At 34.5% G+C, this 20,016-nt stretch overlaps 3 protein-coding genes across 4 annotated transcripts; 2 read left to right on the top strand and 1 right to left on the bottom strand.

Moving 5' to 3' along the window:
- Window positions 1-2,021: 2,021 nt before the first annotated feature.
- Window positions 2,022-4,920, top strand: LOC131598895 (uncharacterized). 2 transcript variants are annotated; one of them, XR_009282414.1, is made up of 8 exons: window positions 2,022-2,542; window positions 2,637-2,774; window positions 2,892-3,017; window positions 3,145-3,212; window positions 3,397-3,466; window positions 3,813-3,878; window positions 3,963-4,035; window positions 4,121-4,920. XR_009282414.1 is itself a non-coding variant. In XM_058871463.1 (8 exons), the coding sequence occupies exons 1-8, from the start codon at window positions 2,216-2,218 to the stop codon at window positions 4,160-4,162; spliced, it is 915 nt and encodes a 304-aa protein (XP_058727446.1). In that variant the 5' UTR covers window positions 2,023-2,215; the 3' UTR covers window positions 4,163-4,908. The 2 variants fall into 2 exon arrangements, 1 of the variants encoding a protein (XP_058727446.1); XM_058871463.1 differs by having other exon boundaries at window positions 2,023-2,542; window positions 3,958-4,035; window positions 4,121-4,908.
- Window positions 4,921-9,336: 4,416 nt separating this feature from the next.
- Window positions 9,337-14,318, top strand: LOC131594585 (probable sugar phosphate/phosphate translocator At3g14410). The gene is made up of 8 exons (XM_058866760.1): window positions 9,337-9,590; window positions 10,450-10,557; window positions 10,638-10,672; window positions 11,512-11,624; window positions 12,344-12,605; window positions 12,700-12,968; window positions 13,143-13,291; window positions 13,379-14,318. The coding sequence occupies exons 1-7, from the start codon at window positions 9,501-9,503 to the stop codon at window positions 13,268-13,270; spliced, it is 1,005 nt and encodes a 334-aa protein (XP_058722743.1). The 5' UTR covers window positions 9,337-9,500; the 3' UTR covers window positions 13,271-13,291; window positions 13,379-14,318.
- A 1,690-nt stretch (window positions 14,319-16,008) lies between these two features.
- On the bottom strand, window positions 16,009-17,673 carry LOC131596819 (zinc finger BED domain-containing protein RICESLEEPER 2-like). The gene is made up of 3 exons (XM_058869557.1): window positions 17,406-17,673; window positions 16,702-17,321; window positions 16,009-16,551 (listed from the first exon to the last, which is right to left on the bottom strand). Exons 1-3 carry the CDS (start codon window positions 17,671-17,673, stop codon window positions 16,009-16,011), a joined length of 1,431 nt encoding a protein of 476 aa, XP_058725540.1.
- Window positions 17,674-20,016: the final 2,343 nt, after the last annotated feature.

Below are 20,016 nucleotides of genomic sequence, written 5' to 3'. Positions count from 1 at the left end.
ATTCATGAAGAATTCTAGTTCCGATCTAGAACAGTGGCGTCATTTCTAAAAATCTACTTTCGATTCTCGTAAATTTTTACGATTAAATCTTGTTTGATACGAAAGCCAGTTCGCCATAACAGAATACTGAAATAGAAGAGGATAACCTCAGTTGAAAATTCCTCTTAATCTTCTAACAAAACATCATATTGCTTATCTGACGATATCTTAGCCAGTTAATCAATACGATAACATTTAATTTTGACATTATATGTGAATGTTAAAACCTAAATTTGTCTCCACAGTTTAATGTTTAATAGATGGAACATCTCTGATCTGGTTATCAAAAGTATTTCTCAATATTAATTCAAAATCATATAACAATTCACAATTAGCTAGGTTATGACAAGCATTAAGAACGAAGAGAATCAACAATATTAATGAATAATTATAACATATATAACGTCATGATCAAGATGAATACATGAGTATTTGGATAATTACATCTAACCACAACAAAAGAGAATTTAGCTAATCTTACTTTTTTTTTTTACAGTAAACAAGCTCTTGCATTAGATGAAAATAGATGAGTACAAACAGACATAAATAAATTGTGTTTGGGCATTTCCCTTCCACAAATTAACAAGATCACTACTAAAATAATCCCTAAGAACATCAACATTCTTTGAGAAATTAGAATCCAAAAGAGTGTTACCAATCCACTTCTCCAATCCAAGCAACCAAACAGAAATCATCCACATGAGACAAGTGAGATTTGGAACCAAAATCTTTAGATCTATCCAGTTACTGGTCATTTATTTGACTATCTCACGCACCGTTCGATTATAGAGGTTCTCAAGAAAGATTAGACTCACAAGTTGTGAGGAAATCATTTGTTGACTGGAAAGAGTATATAGATTTGCAGCAGCCCTTGTTAGATTCTTGCTCAAGAACACATCTCCCTCATTCAAACTTCTTAGAGGCATTTTATCAAACACCTTAAACACAAAATGATAACAACCTAAATCTAAGAACAACACACACCACAAATAAACACAAACAAGAAACACCAGAAACTTAAGCAACACAAACACAGAAAAGAAAGACATAACAGAAAACCTAACACATAACATCAGAGATTTGATGTCTTCCGATGGTGGAGGCTTCGGTGGGGGTCGAATCTCATGTCCAAACCACTTTGAAGTTACAGTCTTCTGGTGGTTGTTGGCGGCGTGGACGAATTTCTTGATGGGGGTTGAGAAAAAAATGGATGAGCGGTTCATCGTCGAAGCAAGCATGGAAAGGGGGAGACTTACGGTGAGGGATGAACCTCTATTGGAGAGGGGAAGACCACCATATTGGCGGTAGAGAGCTCCGCAGCCGGAGGAAAACCCCCTATTAGAGGGGAGGCGATAATAGCTAATCTTACTCATATTAGCTTTACATTGATGATTAAGGAAGAGATGGAAAAACATCAACATCGATATCTCTGACCGGACAGAGCCTTCACCTTCTCTTGGGATTTCTACCTTTCAATCCGCTATGTTCTCTTTTTGAAATCAGCTATCTATTATGAAATAATGGAATTGTGGAATGTATCTATTGTGGGCAGGTTGTGGCCTTTATTTATAGGGGTCCGATAAGAATTTTCGGCCAACGAGGGTATTAGCTCGCTCAACACGCCTTTCTTCACCACAAAGGTATGTCCATCTAGTCCAAGTGGGCTCTGACCGCCTTATTTCTTCCAACGAGCCTATCCTGTAGGGGGTCAGTTCTGGCATCAAGTGGTTCTAGTACACTCTCGGTCGTAGTTGCGAGGATCAAACCGTGGTCCTCTCTATCAAGTTCAGCGTCAATCCCCACTGAACCAACTAATGATTGATACACATATTTTATTTTTAAAACCACAAACTCATAAGCACTCAATTTCAAATTTATTATCAATCAAATTCAAATTTATATTTAAAAAATTTAATCACCATCTAAAATTACATTATTCTACAAAATGCATATGGTATAGACAAAGAATGTAAACATTGCATAGCTTTGTAAAAATTGCTATGCCAAACTCCAAACACATTCTTAGGTAAGGTGTGTAAAAACAAAACATTCTCAAAAATTCAGTTCCACCTTACACACTCTCCCTCCTAGGACACTCTTTGATTTCAACTCTCCAAAATCCGAATAGCGGTTACTCACCCACCTCATCCTATACAATATCGAGTTCAATCTCACCATGGTTATAGCAAATAGTACCATCAATTTGGTGTTTCATCACAGCTCAATCTTCCATCACGAATCTACAACTTCTTTATACAAACCCATGACACTATCCACACCCTCTCATTCACTTTCTCCAACCCAACCTGTCAAAACTACCCGTAAACCCCTCAGTCTCAGTCGTCTCTCTCCAGGAAGCTGCAAACTGAAACCGCTTGTTGTAAGGCGTTGTTCCATCACTGAGTTTGTTATTTCCAGTGATGAAAAATATGGCAATAAACAGGTTATCAGTCTCACGCCTCGTCTCTATGATTATTTGCTCAAAAATGTTCGAGAACCAGAGGTGAGGATTCAAGAAAACACCCTTTTGTTGACCATAATCAAAAGTTTTATTTTCTATTAACGGTGTTGCTTATTGTGAAGTTGTTGTGTTTCAGATTCTAAGGCAACTGCGAGTGGAGACCGCGGCTATGCGTGGAAGTCAGATGCAGGTGTCTCCTGATCAGGCACAGCTACTTGCAATGCTGGTGCAGATTCTTGGAGCAGAAAGGTGTATTGAAATCGGTGTTTATACGGTATGTTCTTTAGTTTTTTTAACGCTATAATTTCGTCGTGTTACATTGTAAATGACAGGTTTTGAGAAATTTTGAGATGGAAAGAATCAAATGACAGAATTTATCCAATTTGATCAGGGATACTCGTCACTAGCGATAGCGTTAGTCCTGCCAGAGTCAGGTCGTTTAGTTGCGTGTGAAAGAGATGCTAAATCTCTTGATGTTGCTAAGAAGTATTATGAACTTGCTGGTGTTTCGCATAAGGTAAACTTATGCTTTTGATCTGAAAAGTGGCTAAATATCTGTTGTTTTCGCTTGGAAATATGGGGATTCTTTTTATATTGGATTTTTGTTGCCTGAGTTCTCGGATGTTTTAATGTAATGACACTAGGTTGATGTAAAACTTGGACTTGCAGCGGATTCCCTTGAATCTCTAATTATGAACGGTGAAGCGGGAAGGTATGTAAGTGGATTCTAAACATCATGACTACATAATATGATGTCTGTATGGATTGGACTATTGGTTTATGTGAACATATATGTTTCTGAGGGATATTGTTTTGCTAAAAGCCCAATCTATCTGATGTGAATCGTTAGAGAAAGAACAGGTATAATAGAATTTAAACATTTCCTTTTTATGCAGCTATGACTTTGCATTTATTGATGCTGAGAAAAGGATGACTGAGAAATATTTTGAGCTACTACTACAATTGGTAAGAGCGTTATACAATAACCAGCATTGTTCAATGCATTTTAGAGCCGTCTCAAACTTTTGAGAGACCATGTGTAAAAAGCTGAAGTTAGCATCAATTGAGTCGTGAATTTTTTTAAAGGGACCCTATTTAACCGAAACTAACTGTGGAATATGTGAACAGAGAGACCCTTCTTGCCATAGGTTAATCATGAAAAAGTGTGAGGCCCTATCTTGTAGGCCTCCTTGCACACCCTCTTAGAAAGCCCTGCATCTTATGCCATTTAATTATAATACTTTTCTTAAACCGTCTAATTCTGTTTTGTAGAATTTATTATAATGGTGCACTGAATAAATTTCTGCGGCAGGTGAGAGTTGGAGGTCTTATTGTTATTGATAATGTCCTCTGGCATGGAAAAGTTGCTGATCCATTGGTAAAGAGATTATTTCATGTTTTCCTTTACTTCCTGTTATTCTGTTAAATTACCTTGACTTCTAATGTACTATCTTCAGGATAGTGACTCTAAAACTACGGGCATTAGAAATTTTAATCAACGATTAATGGAAGACACGCGCGTAAGCATTAGTATGGTATGTTTATACTGATTTTCCTGATTACTACTACACTTCCAGAGATTCTTTCGGATTGATATATATCGTTTCTTTGGTATCGTAGGTGCCTATTGGAGATGGGATGACAATCTGTCGGAAAAGATGACACATTTTTAAAGAGTTCTTTAGATCTATGTGATTGCGATTTAACCCTTCATGGTAATTATACTTCTGTGTGGTCGAAGAAAGCTAGGTTATTTAAGTCAGTACATGTTCTTCGAACTTGAGTTTTAGTAGTCCGAACTCTTTGGCTCATCTTGGGAAGGACCTAACCTGTGGAATGTAGAACATTAGATTTTTGTGATCCTCTCTGCTGCGGCTTTTCTGCTAATTAAAGATGAAAGCTCTATTAAACAATATAGTAGTGACCTACAGGATACGGCTCTTGGAAGCAGATATATTGTACCTACCAGTGTAGTCAAAACCGAGTGTTGGATTGTAAGATTGTAAGAGCTTACGTGTCAAAGGTTCCTGAGAGTGCTACGATTAGAGAAAGATCGTTTTCGTCGCCGTCTTTGTATCGTCGTCATCTCATTCTGTTTCACTTCGTCGTTGCGCGGTTGCGCCTCCCCACTCCATCTCGCCTGTGTCAAAAATATGTCATTATTTCAATTTCATTATTAAATTAGCTTCTCAAATGCAAGTGCATCTTCCTCTTTTCAGTTTTTAGTTGTAATTGTTTAAGCTTTTGCATTTTTTATGCAGAAAAAAAATATTTTCACCAATGTAGTTCTTTTCATGGTCTAATATATTTCAGTCAAATTGGTAATATGTTTACATCTTAAATACTCTTTCTGCGTAATTGACAAATTCCTCATGCTGCAAACCTGTCATACATAAAAAAACTATGTCAAAAATTGATAAATCTAATTAGAAGTTATCAAATTCCTCATGCTACATATGATTCTTACTACTATATAGCTTTTTTGAGAGACATTTACTAGTATATATCTTTTTTTCTTAAAAAAAAAAAATAGTACAACTCTCTTTCGGCCGCATTTGTGGGGATTGGACCACGTTAATCACTATTGGATCAATTAACAATTAGTTTACTACTCCCTCCGTTCCTTTTTAATTGTCATTCTAGCAAAAAGCTCTTCAACCAAGATAGTGGATTATTAGAGTTACTTTTCTTATCATACCCTTATTTATTTTTCTCTTTCCAAATAAATTCATTCATAAACTCTCTTTTTCCAATAACTAATTGAAAAATTTGAGGAAGATTTATTGAGAAAATAAGGGTATAATTGACAAATTATAACATTAAATTATAAAACGACATTTAAATAGGAACAAAAAAATTCTTCTAAAACGACACTTAAAAAGAAACGGAAGGAGTATATCGAATACAGCATACAATAGTATTTACATGGTCTTATTTTAGTGAAGTAGCATTTATAAGCTATTGAATGAAGTATTATTTTTTGGGGGTCTAAATAAAGAGGCATAATGTCCTATCTGAGCCATTAATAATTAAAGAAGTTAAACTCTAGTACGTGAAATTGGAAGATCTAACTTCAAAAAAAAGTTACTATAAACGGCCAAAGCCTAAAAGCCATATTTAAGTGGTGAGGTAGACAAAAGCATCACAATCAGTCCATTAGGAAAAACTTAAGGGTTAATAGTAATTCATCCCCCCTCTAATGTTAGCGAATTTTGTTTTTGCCCCCTCCCTACCCTTTGGCAACAGTTTTTTCAAAAAAAACCGTTGCCAAAACCTGTCTTTGGCAACGGTAGGGGGTAAACCAAAACACGCTCATATTACAGGGGGGCAAACTACTATTAACCCAAAACTTAAAGAGGAATGTGATGTTGAGCTAACAGCGTTAAACAAAATTTATTGGGAAACGGCCTAATTTTCCATCACTAGTTTTTCTTTATGGATAGTTATGTTTTGTTGATTTTTTAATAGAGTACATAACATGTTTTTGAGTTATGCACAAGTTTTGTTGAGCGAGTTATTTTGCTAGCTAAGTGTTAAGAGTCCCACATCGGATAATATATGGTTTGAACATGTTCTTATAAGTGGGAGCAATCCTCACCCTACAAGTCGGTTTTGTAGGGTTGAGTTAGGTCCAACCATATTTCTTAACATGGTATCAAGAGTCTCGTTTAAGATCCGGTGGGTCACCCACCATTTATTTCCATGCTCCAGTTGTCTAGTTCTGGATGTGGATAGGGATGATCAAAACCAAACTAACCCAATAGAAAACCGAAACCGCAAAAAACCGCATTTGGTTCGGATTAGTTTGGGTCATCTTTTAACAAAACCGCACGGTTCGGTTTGGTTTGCGGTTTGTATTTTGTAAACCGAACAAAACCGAATCAAACCGCATTATGTTACAACCTAACTTTTACTTAACTCACATCCAACCCAAACTTAAATTTATAATACCTTAACCTTATGATTACGAACAATTTTCTCATCCTTACACACATGATTTTAGTCCGGATCTTCTCAAATCTCTAATAGCATTATCGCGCCTTCTTTGCCACATTCATCTTCTCTCTTTTTCTATAATCTCTACTCTCTTATATTCTTTCTTTTTCACTTTCTCATTTCTATGCAAATGTTCTTTATTTCAGTTTCGTTTTTATTGCACATCTTCTCCTCTAATCATTCAACTCTTTTGTTTTTTCTTTTTCACCTTTACTAATCTCTCGTCTCTTCTATTTTTTTGTTTCATTCTAATAATTTTTATATTGTTTTATACTATTATTTTATGTTTATTATTTCACTTTTGTCTAATTTAATTTTTACAAATTAAATAGAAATTTATTGTCAAAATATGACGAGTTTTGTTGTTATTTGATAGTGTATGAATGTCTAAATACAAATTTATGTTGTCATCTATATGTATATGTATGGTTCAATAAAATATTTATAAAAAACTGAACCAACCGAACCGAACCAAACCGCATTAGTTTGGTTTGGTTTGGTTCGGATTTTTTTTAAAAGCCAACCGAACCAAACTAAACCGCACGATTTTTTCTATTGCGATTCGGATGATTTTTTTCGTCAAAACCGCCCAAATCGCACCGCGAACACCCCTACATGTGGACGTCACAATTGCAAAACCTGATAACACCTAAGTAACATGTTCTAAGACTAATACATGAATTTTGGACAAAAGTCGAAAATTTTGTATGAATCTTTTTTAAATTGTTTGTTTGTTTTAGTTTAAAATGCATATACTTCAACAGATAAAATAGAGAATTGCAAAGCGTTCATGATGCAGACATCCCCATTAAGCGAGCTTCTGTTCTAGCTAGGAGAGACATGTGCAAAGATCCTAAAGTACACTATTACATAACCCTTTTAACGGGACAATGAAACAAATAGTACAAAGTAAAGGCCTTAGGATTTCAACTTAAAAGTGTCGCCTGCTGGACTCAACTTGAATCTCTTACTTGAGGGACTTAGCTCTAAAGTCTCGGTCCAAAAAAGGTCGCTTTAGATGATGGAATTAAGGCAACTCTTATCGCGAACACTTGAAATCTCATAGCATTCAAACTAAATCACTTTGCCCTTTACAAGACCTTGCACTTGGTGGACTGTGTATTAGGATAATTTTATTGGGCCTCGAAGAAAATGGTCCATGAGTTCGCTCTTTGGGTGAACATCTCAATAGCGACGTAGATCGCCCAAATTAGACTTGGCCCACTTGAAGTGACTTCCTAATCTACATGCTTAGTGAACGTGCATAGTGACATGTCCCTACGGTAATGGGTTGAAGAAATCAGTCAAGGGGGAAAACCATATTCCTCAAGATTATAGGAGAAAACATGTCCCATCTACTCCACGTTTCAGAGAAAAGAATTGGGATAACCACTCATTGGTTCTCAAAGCTCTGACCAAAGGGAGTTCTATATAGGTGATTTCTTTTCCCACCCTGATGATGTGGCTCTCATCTCTGAAAATTCGAAATTGTCCTCAAATTTTTTTAGAGATGCATCTCTGGACGCACCTTAGATCACCTCATCCTTCGTAAATCAAGCAGCCGCCTAATTTTCACCAGAAATTAATTTTGAAATGTATCTCCGAAAACATTCTTGAGTGTATTTTTAGCTATTTAAAAGTCTGTATTTCGTATATTATGGAGTTTTTTCGGAGATGCATCTCCGAATATACTCCTTAAAATTTCCGCCTATCTATTTGTGCTTATTTTGTGTGAAAATGGTACGTCCGAAAATGCATCTTCGAAAATTGGTGACGTTTTTTCCTTTTCGCCAAAGGTTTTAAAGAACCTGTAATGGTTAAAAAACAAATTACCTCTATATATGCTCTTTTCTTTTCTTTGAAGGGAGAAACTCTCCAATCTTGCCCACGAAAAGTTATATACATAGTCTCGCATAGTTCTATATAAATCAACAGAAATTATATGACTACACCAAAAAGTGACACTAACATCGTATTTTGATACGATTTTGTTTTTTTTTTAATATATTTAATAATTATTTTTACTTTTTTTAAGAACAAGAAAACAACCACATGCCTGTATTTCAAAAGGTGTAGCATACGGTGTAGAGTTAGCATTATACTAGCATGGTAAGAATAACAACCCTCATGAATCAATCTTAAAGAGAGTAAAATACCCTACACATCACAACAATCCTACACAATAAGGAGTTGTTTCATTATAGTTTTTAGTGAGTACATGTACCTTGAATCCTTTTTATATGAAACAATATATTTTTTTAATATATATATATATATATATATATATATATATATATATATATATATATATATATATTCTAAAATTAAACATATTAATTATATAAGAAATTTAAAAAATAAATTATCTTTCAAAAAAGATTATTATTATAAATAAATGATATTAAAACAAGTACATTAACTAAAATTAAAAAAATACATATAATTAATAAAAATATATCCTAATATAACATGTTCTTTTTAAGGACAAAACTTATGTACAATTCTTTAGGTATGGTTCTTACTATTTTCTAGTGAAAATATGACAAATATATTTAAATATCATTTAGTGGGTGTAAATAGGAGAAATTTGTATAGGTATAAGAGAAAATTATACATTTATCATATTTTTATTAGAAAATAGTAAAAACCACGGCTAAAGAATTGTACTAAGTTTTGTTTTGTTTTTTTTTTTTTTTTAAATAATACAAATAAACTACTATTTTTCTTGTTCATCTTTCTTGACCAAAAACAAAAATAATATTATTCTTATTAAAATATTCAGGAAAAAAAAACACATTTTTTGAACTTCAATCACATGGTGCAATTAAATAATGAAATAATTAATTAGACTAAGATGTAATTAATCAATTGAAACCAAAATTCAGGATCTGTGTACTTTGCTTCCTTCTTCATCTTCATCTTCATCTTCCTCAGCATTGAATTCATGATGCAGATTTGAATAAAGTCACTGAAAAACGAAGCAGAAACAACTGCGTTCGCAACAATGGCGGATCCGAAGAATGAAGGTTTCCTCACCTACGCTTATCTTCTTCTCTACATTGCTCTCTCCAGCGGTCAAATCTTCTTCAACAAAGTTAGTTATCGTTCTTGTTGATTTTGTATGCTATGCTTGTTTTCCGTTAATTAGCGCGAAATTGGAATGCTAGAAAGTGTATTAACGTGTTTTGAAAGAGGTTTTGTGTTGATTTGTAAGATAGGATTTGATTTTGTTTTTGTGAATTTTTGTTGAACGAATTGGAATCCGATATGATGTTGAACGAATTGAGGATTTGTAAGTTGTTAGGAGTAGTTGACCGTTTTTTTTGATTGAGATGTAAATGTTTTCTGAAATTGGATTGAGTCTAAGAGAATTGAAGTGATTAAGCAGTTTTTTGATATGATTTTATCGGTTTTTTCGTGTGCGTGTGTAATGGAGTAACCTATAAAGCACGGACAACAGAAACACGGCACCGACACTGATACGTCAACACTGATAATAGTTTGAAAAGATGAATAAATGTCGGTGTCGGTTTCAGACTCCGACGCTTACATAGACACACATGTTTTCAGAGATGTCGGTGCTACAGAGCTGGTAATAGTTGAGTACCTTAAGTTAGTGCTTGTTGTTTAGATTTTTATTTTGGATTTGTATGCTTTGCCTGTTTTTTAGGTGATCTTTGGAAGTATTTTGATGTGGTCTATTTTGCTTAAGAATTATGCTTGATTTGAGAAATGAATGACAAGGGCAATGTGAACATGTGTTGTTATTTATGTGATGCGTTTTTTTAATTGTTTGGTTGTCTTTTGAGTGATTCTTGGAAGGATTATTGTGTCTTGTTTGGTTTTAGATGTATGCTTGATTTGAGAAATGAGGAGAAAATATGCACAGTCGCACGCGTGTTGTTATGTATCTGATGGACTTTGTTTTTTGTTTTCAATGTTGTTGCCTGCAGTGGGTTTTGTCGTCTAAGGAAATTAACTTTCCTTATCCTTTGGCGTTGACTCTACTTCACATGGTCTTCTCATCTGTTGTGTGTTTTGTATTAACCAAAGTTCTAAAGGTATATTTTGATGTTTGGTGTAGTGTGTTACTTGATCAGTTGCTATTAAGCAATGGTGGTTGATTTTCTATTTCTTGTAGGTTTTGAAGGTTGAAGAGGGAATGACTCCTGAAATGTGAGTAAATATAGACCATTTCTATAGATTATAGCTGATATATTTATAGGTTTTCATGTATAGATATTTTGGTTGTTTTATTTTCTCTAGCTGTTGGTCTTTGAAATGTTAAAAGTGGGATCATAAGATAATACATTTGCCAATTAAGAAAGGTCATTAACTAATAGTATGAGCTGCAAATTTCCGTGTATGGTTGTATGCCTTCATCTTTCACCCATTATCCTCTTATGAAATGGAATTGAAGAAGAAAATAAAAGTCAACGAAGATATACCCTCTTACGAGGTATAATCTGATGATCTGCAGAAAATAAATGATGATGATGATATATCCTTGCAATCTCATTTCTCAAGATTTCTTAATGAAAGCCCAAAATCTGTACCCGGTGTGAGGTGTCACATATGTCTTATAAGGTACTTGAGATATAACAATGCTAATTTTGGATTTCCATCAAGAATATTATTTTTCCAGGGGTGATACCGTGACAGATTAGCTTGAGTTTAATTTCCTGTGTACTAATTCAAAATGGATAGCTACACCTTTAGTATTTGTGTTGGCAGTTTTCAGACAAGGATTCCCGCCTTTTGTTTGATTGTTACTCTACAAGTGAATTTCTATGTTTTAGGTTCAGCTGTCACGGTATATTTTGAAAACTAACACTAGTGTTAATCAAGTATGCACATACATTGTGTGCACGAGTGTCTTTATGTATTAATGCTTTGCTACTTCTGATGTTAACTTACATTTATTTACATCAAGACTATGTACCTTAGTAGTTGATTTCGTTAAGTACTTGTGATGTCTCCAAATTCAACTTGTAATAATATCTTACTTATTACAGATATGCTAGTTCAGTTGTGCCGATTGGGGCCATGTTTGCAATGACTCTTTGGCTTGGAAATACTGCCTACCTGTATATTTCCGTTGCATTTGCACAAATGCTGAAGGCAATTAGTAAGTTATTGTATTTGTGGTCCAGTATATTACTAATATGCTAAATTGCATGCTTGGTCCCTTACGTTTATTTTAGATTTCAAGCCCGTCCCCTATGTTTAAAAAGTTTCAAGTTTGTTCCTTACGCTACTGATGTCAGAGTAAGATTGTCGTTTTCGTCAAATGTGAAATTAACTCGGTTTAAAAATTCCACGTGGCTATCAGGGACACATGTACGTACATAATTAAATGGGGAAAAATCATAAATCAGTTAGTCATAATTTAAATAGTAGAAAATAAGATTGAGGATTATTTTATTAGAGTTATCCACGTATGCATTCCTGCTAGCCACATGGATTTTAAACAGCGTTAACTTAACATTTGACGGAAATGACAAACTTATTCTGACATCAATAACATAAGGGACCAACTTAAAACTTTTTAAATGTAGGGAACCAACTTGAAACCTAAAAATAAATGTAAGGGACCAAACATGCAATTTAGCCTGATCACTAATAGTTAGGCATCTTTAGCATTTTTTTTTTTGTATCTAGTTATCTACCAATGGTAAACTTAATGGTTAAATGTGTATTGCGACATTTAAAAGAATCAGATTTGTTGGTTTATCAACTTGCCCTAGCTGAGTACAGTTTATGATGATTGTATTTGTATGCCGTGTTTTTCCTCCAATACTGCAACTAACTGCACATTCTCTCTCGTTCTTTAAATGCAAATCACAGTGCCTGTGGCTGTTTTTGTGCTTGGAGTAGCTGTAGGACTCGAGGTGATGAGCTGCAAAATGCTTTTGATCATGTCATTGATTAGTTTTGGTGTTCTAGTAGCTTCATATGGTGAGATAAATATAAACTGGGTCGGAGTAGTTTACCAAATGGGAGGTGTTGTTGGTGAAGCGCTAAGACTTATCTTCATGGAAATTTTTGTTAAGAGGAAAGGTCTTAAGTTGAATCCTATATCTGTGATGTACTATGTTAGTCCCTGCAGGCAAGTGTTCTTTTTATAATTTTACTTAATGCTTAAGTTTTAAATGATTTGTGTGTAAACTGATGACTTGAAAATAATTTGAATTTTCCTACAGTGCACTCTGCTTATTCCTTCCGTGGATATTTTTAGAGAGATCAAAGATGGACGACCATGGAACATGGAACTTCCCACCTGTTTTGCTTATCCTCAATTGCCTTTGTACATTTGCTTTAAACTTGTCGGTTTTCCTTGTGATTACACATACAAGTGCTTTAACCATTCGTGTTGCTGGAGTTGTTAAGGATTGGGTGGTTGTTTTACTGTCTGCTGCTCTGTTTGCTGACACAAAGTTAACAACCATCAATTTGTTTGGCTATGGAATTGGTAAGTATCTCATAATGCTTGACTTTTTTTACTTTTCCTTTCTCATTTGATAATCCCTTGAGGATTTTTCATAACATTTCCCTCAAGGTATTCCACAATTCAGGAAAATTGAGCAGTCCAGTATTAGGTGTTTCCTGTGAGTGCGACTAATCGTTGTTGTAAATATGCATTCAGCCATTGCAGGTGTAGCAGCATATAATAATTTCAAGTTGAAAAAGGAAGCTTCTCGAGACCCGTTAGATGCTCCCGCGGCTGCTGAACCTACCCAAAGGCAGGAGTCTCGGCCTTTAATAAGTAGATAGTAGCAGTCTGAATTACTCAATGTATGTATATATAACATATTTGAATTCATCTATTTCTTCCCACATTCTTGCATCTTTATATAGTGCAATTCTTTTTATCTCTTCCAGTTGTTCATGTCCTATGGGAATATACAGTAGATAGCAACACGGTTCTCAGATAGTGTAACAAGAAGGCATCAAATGTAGTGGATACATATATAAACAACCGTTATCGAGTTTCTACATTCTTATAAACCATTTCAGTCGAGGAAAGTAATGTGCTGAATCAAGTGTAATATGTGTAGATGTAATACACAGACTTTATCCTTCAAATACAGGTGTGAGCCATACATTTGAATTTTGAGGACTCCAAAGTTATCCACATTGATATTTTTTTGAAGCTTTTGCTACCAGTTTCAATCTTAGTGATTCATTATTTCAATTCGATGATCAAGATTATGAGTCCGGCCGGGCATGTATACCATTTATTATGATTGGACCTTGGGCTAGTAGCCAGGGGTATATACTGCATTCAGGCACAGATGAAATCTTTGTAAGATTATTTTGTTCTTTTTAATGTATTTTGATAGTGTTTGGTTCAGTGTTGGGAATCTTTGCTCCTGTCAAAAAAAGTTAGAACCGAATGTTTCATCCTATTCCTATTCTACATGTAGTAAGATCTTTGGTTACTTGTTTTTGGATCAAGAATGTGGTCTTCAGAATGTATTTTAAGGCATTTTTTGTTGATTACATTATGAACAACAAACAATTTGGCTAACTGATCCAACTAGCATGGGGTATAGTTAGGGCTGTTATCGGTCCGGTTCGGTCCGGATAAATGATATCCCGCTTCATGGACCGAAAACTTATCCGGGTAAACCGGGACCGGTCCAGCACAGTGATGGTTAAATTTTTGGACCGAAACCGATCCAACAATTTCGGGTAACCGAAGACCGAACCGAATTAGATCTTTTTTAATAAAATAACCGAAACCGGACCGTTGTTGTTGATCGGGTAACCGGACCACCCGATACACAAAAAAAAATTAATGAAATTTCATGTTTATTTATGGGTTTCCAAACTGTACATGAAATGAAACTAATAATTTTACATGTGAAATTAACAAGCAGCAGCATTTCATAATCACTCATATAATATTCCAACTTATATAATATACCAAGACAAATATTGATGTTTTGGTAACAGGCTACCAAAGATAATTGTATCAAAAATACATGAGGTTTCAAAATGACAACCAGCAGCAGCATTTCAAAATGATAAGTCAAAAGAAACTCAAAAGATCATTACATTTCATAATGCCTCAGAACAATCTCATCATTGGCATTGTATTCAACTTCAAGTTGCAGCAGCAGTAAATGAAACACCCAAATCTTCACCAAAATGATATGTCAAAGGTTCATCTTGTGGCTCCTCAAGCTACAACACAAATTTGAAAAGTATTAGTTAAGATAGAATAATAATAAACATCTATTAGTTAGAATTGAAAGAAGACATGAAAAATAAACTTACAATAGAAGCAGTGCACCCCTTCTTTATTCCATATTTCTCCTTCACCCAATCACCTCCACAAACCACCATTTCAACTGTCTTAGTTTTCATAGAAGATCTTTTCGGATCAATAATCCTTTTCCCAGCACTAAAAGTTGCTTCTGAAGCAACAGTAGTAACTGGAACAGTTATGATATCCTTTGCCAATTTACTAAGAACAGGATATTTGGCCTCATTTCCCATCCACCAAGTTAAAACACCAAATTTAGCATTAGGGGGAACTTTCAAAGGAGGCTCCTCAAAATATAATCCAAGGTCAGATTTGGAATTATTACCCACAACAGTTTCTAAAAACATTTCAAAGTTCCTCCTTCCCAATCCAGAAGTAGATCCTACTTCTGGAGATTCAGATGCAGCAGTAGGGGTAGTTGCATCATTGGTTCCATAGGAATCTTGATACAATTGGAAGAGGGTACTTAAATTTTCAGACAACTGTTGTTGATATGTATCTGATTGAGTGGGATTTGGATACAAAAAGGGGTATACCCATTTGATGAAGATCATCTTATACCTATTGCATAAAATAAAGTATAAGGTAACAACAATGGCCTCAGAATAATTCATTAGGAAAGGCAACATTAACAATTAATGACCTCAGAATTATTGTTCATCATTGGCAACATTAACAACTAATGAGGTAACAGAATAGGCCACAAACCCAACTAAAGTCACCAAGAGGTAACAGAATAGGCCTCAGAATCTTGAATTCTAATAATACAGATCAAGAAAACATGTCATCATAGGCACTATTAAACCACAACTAGCAAGGCAACTTAAATGAGAAAATAGGCACTATTAAGTCACAACTCATAATATGCATATCAACAAAACAATCCATCATAGGCCTCAGGTAATCATAATTCATAATTCATACAATTCAAGAAAAGATTTCATCATAGGCACTATTAAACCACAAGTCCACAACCAGCAAGGCAACTTAAATGAGCCTATCAAGAACAGGATTACAGGATCCATCATATGCCTCAGCTAATCATAAATAATTCATACAATTCCAAAAAAGATTACATCATAGACAGGCAGTAGGCACTATTAAACCACAACCAGCAGCAAGGCAACTTAATAAGACACAATTAAGTCACAACTCACTACTATACATATCAATAACAGGATACCAATCATTCATATCAAGATCAGAGAATTTTAATCATGCCTCAGATAATAATCATACATCATATGCTAAGATGTTCATACCTTGGATCAAGAACTGCACCAATAGAAATCAATGTATTGGACTCTGACCAATACTTGTCATATTTCAACTTCATTTCACTAGCAAGGGCCTGCAACTGAGGATTATGTGAGATTCTTGAAGGATTATCAAGTAAAACCTTCACTCTGTAAAGCTCAGACAAAAACAGATTAGCAGTAGGGTAAGATGTGCCACTAATAATTGATGTCACATCAGCAAAAACCTCCAAAAACTTGCAAATATCATGAACATCTTCCCAATCATTTGCATCAGGCAAAAAACTGAGAAATGCACCATTTTCCTCAGCATATCTAGGCCACACTTCTCTGTAATGGTATGCAGTAGACAACATCAACCAAGTTGAGTTCCACCTAGTCTTTGTATCCAACACTTGCATTCTGCCTTCAAGTTGCAACTCATCAACAATCTTTTTGAATGATTTGCATCTTGTTTCAGAATTGAGCAAGTATTTGACACCATTTCTTATCTTATCAACAGACACCTTAATCATATCAAGCCCATCCTACACCAACAGATTTAAGATGTGTGCACAACACCTTACATGAAATAACTTACCACATAAGGGTAAATTTCTCCTACCAGAATAATCCCTCTTCAACCTAGCAATGCAATTATCATTGGCACTGGCATTATCAACAGAAATAGATGCTACCTTATCCCTTATTCCCCAATCATCCATTACCTTTATCAATTCCCTGCACAAAACCTCTCCAGAATGTGGTGGTGGCACATTCTTAAAAGATAAAACTCTTTTATGAAGCTGCCATTTTGAATCAATGAAATGACCAGTCACAGTCATATAGCCTATCCTCTGTTCACCAGACCACCACAAGTCAGTGGTGAGACTAACCCTATTAATCAAAGCCATAGACCTTTTCATTTTAATTCTCTCAGCCTCATAAAATGTCTCACAATCAAACTTAACCTGTTGCCTAGTAATCTTTTTGTACCATGGATAAATCTCTTTTAGAAACTCGTTAAAAATAACACCTTCCATAACAGAAAAAGGAAATTCATGACCTAGAATCATGTGTGCTGCAATTTCTCTAACCCTAGCATGATTATATGTCCAAGTAGCTAAACTAGGAGTATTATCACCTATGTTTAATCTAGACTGAGCAAACTCTTTCTCATTATTTCCTTTCAACCTTAACCTTCTCTGAATACAAGCATCTAAATGTTTCTTACCATTAGAGGTACTCTTCCACTTTGAATCATATGTGTAAAGCTTTCCACACCATCTGCACTTCCACTTCTTAATGCCATCTGGACCTACAATCAGCACCATTTCAGAATGAACAACAGATTTTTTGGGACGAGGAGCTCTACCATCAGCATTTCTCTGACTCTAGGAACTCTGAGCTTGGGCAACTTGAGGGGTTAAAGCATCAGTGTTTGTGTTTGTAGTATTTTGAGTAGGGGTCTGAGTAGTAGTATTATCAGTGGGGTTGGTTTGAGTAGTTGTATCACTCGGAACTGGAACCTCCATATCCATCAACTCACCAATCTCTAAATTACCTCCATCCGTTGTCTCCTCTTCCCCGATGTCACCAAGCAACAACTCAATATCAATAAGATCATCCACCATTGTTGGAGGAGTCAATGATGAATCTTGAAACGACATGGAAGAAAATACAAAGAATTAAACAATAATATAATAGTAAACTGTAACAAAACCCAACAACAGAAGCCCAACTTTATTTAGAACAGTATAAGAAAACCTAATCGAGCTTTATTATCATTTACAAATCAAAAAAACTCAGTATAAGAAAACCCTAACGATTTATTAATCTTAATCAAACTTGAAAATCGAAATAGGCAAAACTTAGGTCAAAATTGTAACATGCATTTCATTTATAAAAAATTTAGGTCAAAACAAATTAGGGCAAAACAAAATAGGGCAAAACACCAACATACTATGGAACGAAGCATCAAACCTAACATGCAAACATGGTAAATAGCATGAAATTTATGTGAAATATAACAATACAAAAAGATTGAATACATTACAGTTATACGAAGAAGATACTCCAAGATATCTCTCTGAAACAGATACACGAAATCACGATTCAAGAAGAAGTAAAAACAATAACTAGTGTGTGGGGATGGGGAGTTATCATCGGAGACAAGGTGGCTGAGGTAGAGACATGGGAGGAGGAGAGGAAGAGAGACACGTGAGTGAGAGAGGGAGGAGAGGACCAGAGGAGTCTGAGAGTGAATGAGAGAGAGGGAGTGGGAAAAAGTGAGGAAATGATGTACCAAAGATATTTATATTTTTACTTTCGGTTACTCATTGGATATTTGGTCCGGTTCTTCATTTTGGATTCGGATATTTTTTTTATCCATTACTGTCCCGTTCACTGTTTCGGTCGGTCCATTGGACCAGTTCCAGCGGTTCGGATCCCGGTCCGGTTCTCGGATCCGCATTCCCAAATACAACCCTAGGTATAGTTATATTGACTTATGCTAGCTTTCATCACATGGTTGTTATTGAAAGCATTATATTTGCGTTGAGCTAGTCTTTTCACTCTTTGATTAGAGTGCGACTAGGGTCCCTATGGACAGGTTCATGTGATTCTTTGTATGATTTTCCTAGACTTCTGCTGTGTTCATCACCGTGTCCTTTGATTCCATATTGGAATAAGAACAAATGATAATTCTCATAGCGAAAGTCAATTAAGTTGACCCAATTATTCGAGTTCTCTATGTATATCACTGGTTTGGTAGGTTTTAGAACACCAAATTCAACTTTGGCCTTAATAAGGATTACCTTACTAAGGAGCTCAATGATGTTTGCTTCAATAATCTCACATATTTTACAACTTAATTTGAAACCCATTTGAGAAAACTTCTAATGAAAGGGCGATCGGCGTAATTGCACCCATGTTAGGATTTGTTGGAAGTCCAAATCTTTTAATAAGACATTTCCCATTTATTTCTTGCCAAACAAACGAAGAGTTCATAAAGATTTAAGGGCCACTCTCAATGTTAGGTCAGAAATCTTTCATATTGTGCATATAAATTTAAAAAAAATAGTACTTTCTATCTTTGAGACTTATAAATACACCAAATATTGAAAATCGTCACTTCAGTGGATTTAGAATGCATATGTTTCTGAGTTATTAACTTGCAAATTAAACCAAATTTTGTGTCTTTATTATAGTGTTGAGCCTCACCTTCAACATGTCAACATGTAATAGAAAGTCATTGTTTTGTTCTTCTTCTAACTACATTACATTCTTGTGCATGTTCATAAGTTGTAATTGCCCTCAAGATTGGCGTTGGTTCTAACATTGGTACCCTCCTGCATGTCATAAAGTAAAGAAAACTAGTTAACCTTAAAAGGAGTTTGCATATTATTGTTATTCAGGATTCATGATGCAGGAAAGACAAGGATAACCAAATATTAAAAAAAAATGTAAAACGAAATATGGACCATGTCAAACTTTAAATAATAAAAAGAAAACACAAAATAGAAGAAAATAAAAGGACTCATATAGCATAATTTTTTTCTATAACTACTCTATTTTAAAAATATTAATCCTACACTATTTTGAGTTTAATATTAAATAAAAATAGAGAATAAAAGATATACACCGTCAATGTAAAATTATTTTATACCGAAAATCAATCAATGGTGTGTATCCAATCAAATACTGCTGAAATTTTAATTTTTTTTTAATAATTTGATAATTTATTATGTTTTTATTTGACGTGTAAATCTATTTTCCACTGTCAATTCATATCCATTTCAATCATAAAAATAATGATACATTTCAAAATCGATATATATATATATATATATATATATATATATATATATATATATATATATATATATATATATATATATATATATATGGGGACGACTGAATTGAGAAAACTTGGTTATTATGAGAAATGAGAACAATGAATCACGGCCATTAAATTTTGATTTTGTTGATTTTAATGGACTTGATTGGTTTCT

Source organism: Vicia villosa, linkage group LG4 (genome assembly GCF_029867415.1).
Source record: "Vicia villosa cultivar HV-30 ecotype Madison, WI linkage group LG4, Vvil1.0, whole genome shotgun sequence".
Classification (NCBI taxonomy): Eukaryota; Viridiplantae; Streptophyta; class Magnoliopsida; order Fabales; family Fabaceae; genus Vicia; species Vicia villosa.
This window is presented reverse-complemented; position numbering and strand designations above follow the sequence as displayed.

Bases quoted from the DNA above. Each gene is read 5' to 3' on its own strand.
- LOC131598895 (XM_058871463.1), top strand. From the start codon at position 2,216: ATGGTTATAGCAAATAGTACCATCAATTTGGTGTTTCATCACAGCTCA. The intron at 2,775-2,891 runs GTATGTTCTTTA...CAATTTGATCAG, and splicing joins TTGAAATCGGTGTTTATACG to GGATACTCGTCACTAGCGAT. The intron at 3,018-3,144 runs GTAAACTTATGC...TAATGACACTAG, and splicing joins TTGCTGGTGTTTCGCATAAG to GTTGATGTAAAACTTGGACT.
- LOC131594585 (XM_058866760.1), top strand. From the start codon at position 9,501: ATGGCGGATCCGAAGAATGAAGGTTTCCTCACCTACGCTTATCTTCTT. The intron at 10,673-11,511 runs GTGAGTAAATAT...TACTTATTACAG, and splicing joins GAGGGAATGACTCCTGAAAT to ATATGCTAGTTCAGTTGTGC. The intron at 12,606-12,699 runs GCAAGTGTTCTT...ATTTTCCTACAG, and splicing joins TACTATGTTAGTCCCTGCAG to TGCACTCTGCTTATTCCTTC.
- LOC131596819 (XM_058869557.1), bottom strand. From the start codon at position 17,673: ATGTCGTTTCAAGATTCATCATTGACTCCTCCAACAATGGTGGATGAT. The intron at 17,322-17,405 runs GTTCCTAGAGTC...TGCTGATTGTAG, and splicing joins TCAAGTTGCCCAAGCTCAGA to GTCCAGATGGCATTAAGAAG. The intron at 16,552-16,701 runs GTAGCATCTATT...CTGTTGGTGTAG, and splicing joins ATTGGGGAATAAGGGATAAG to GATGGGCTTGATATGATTAA.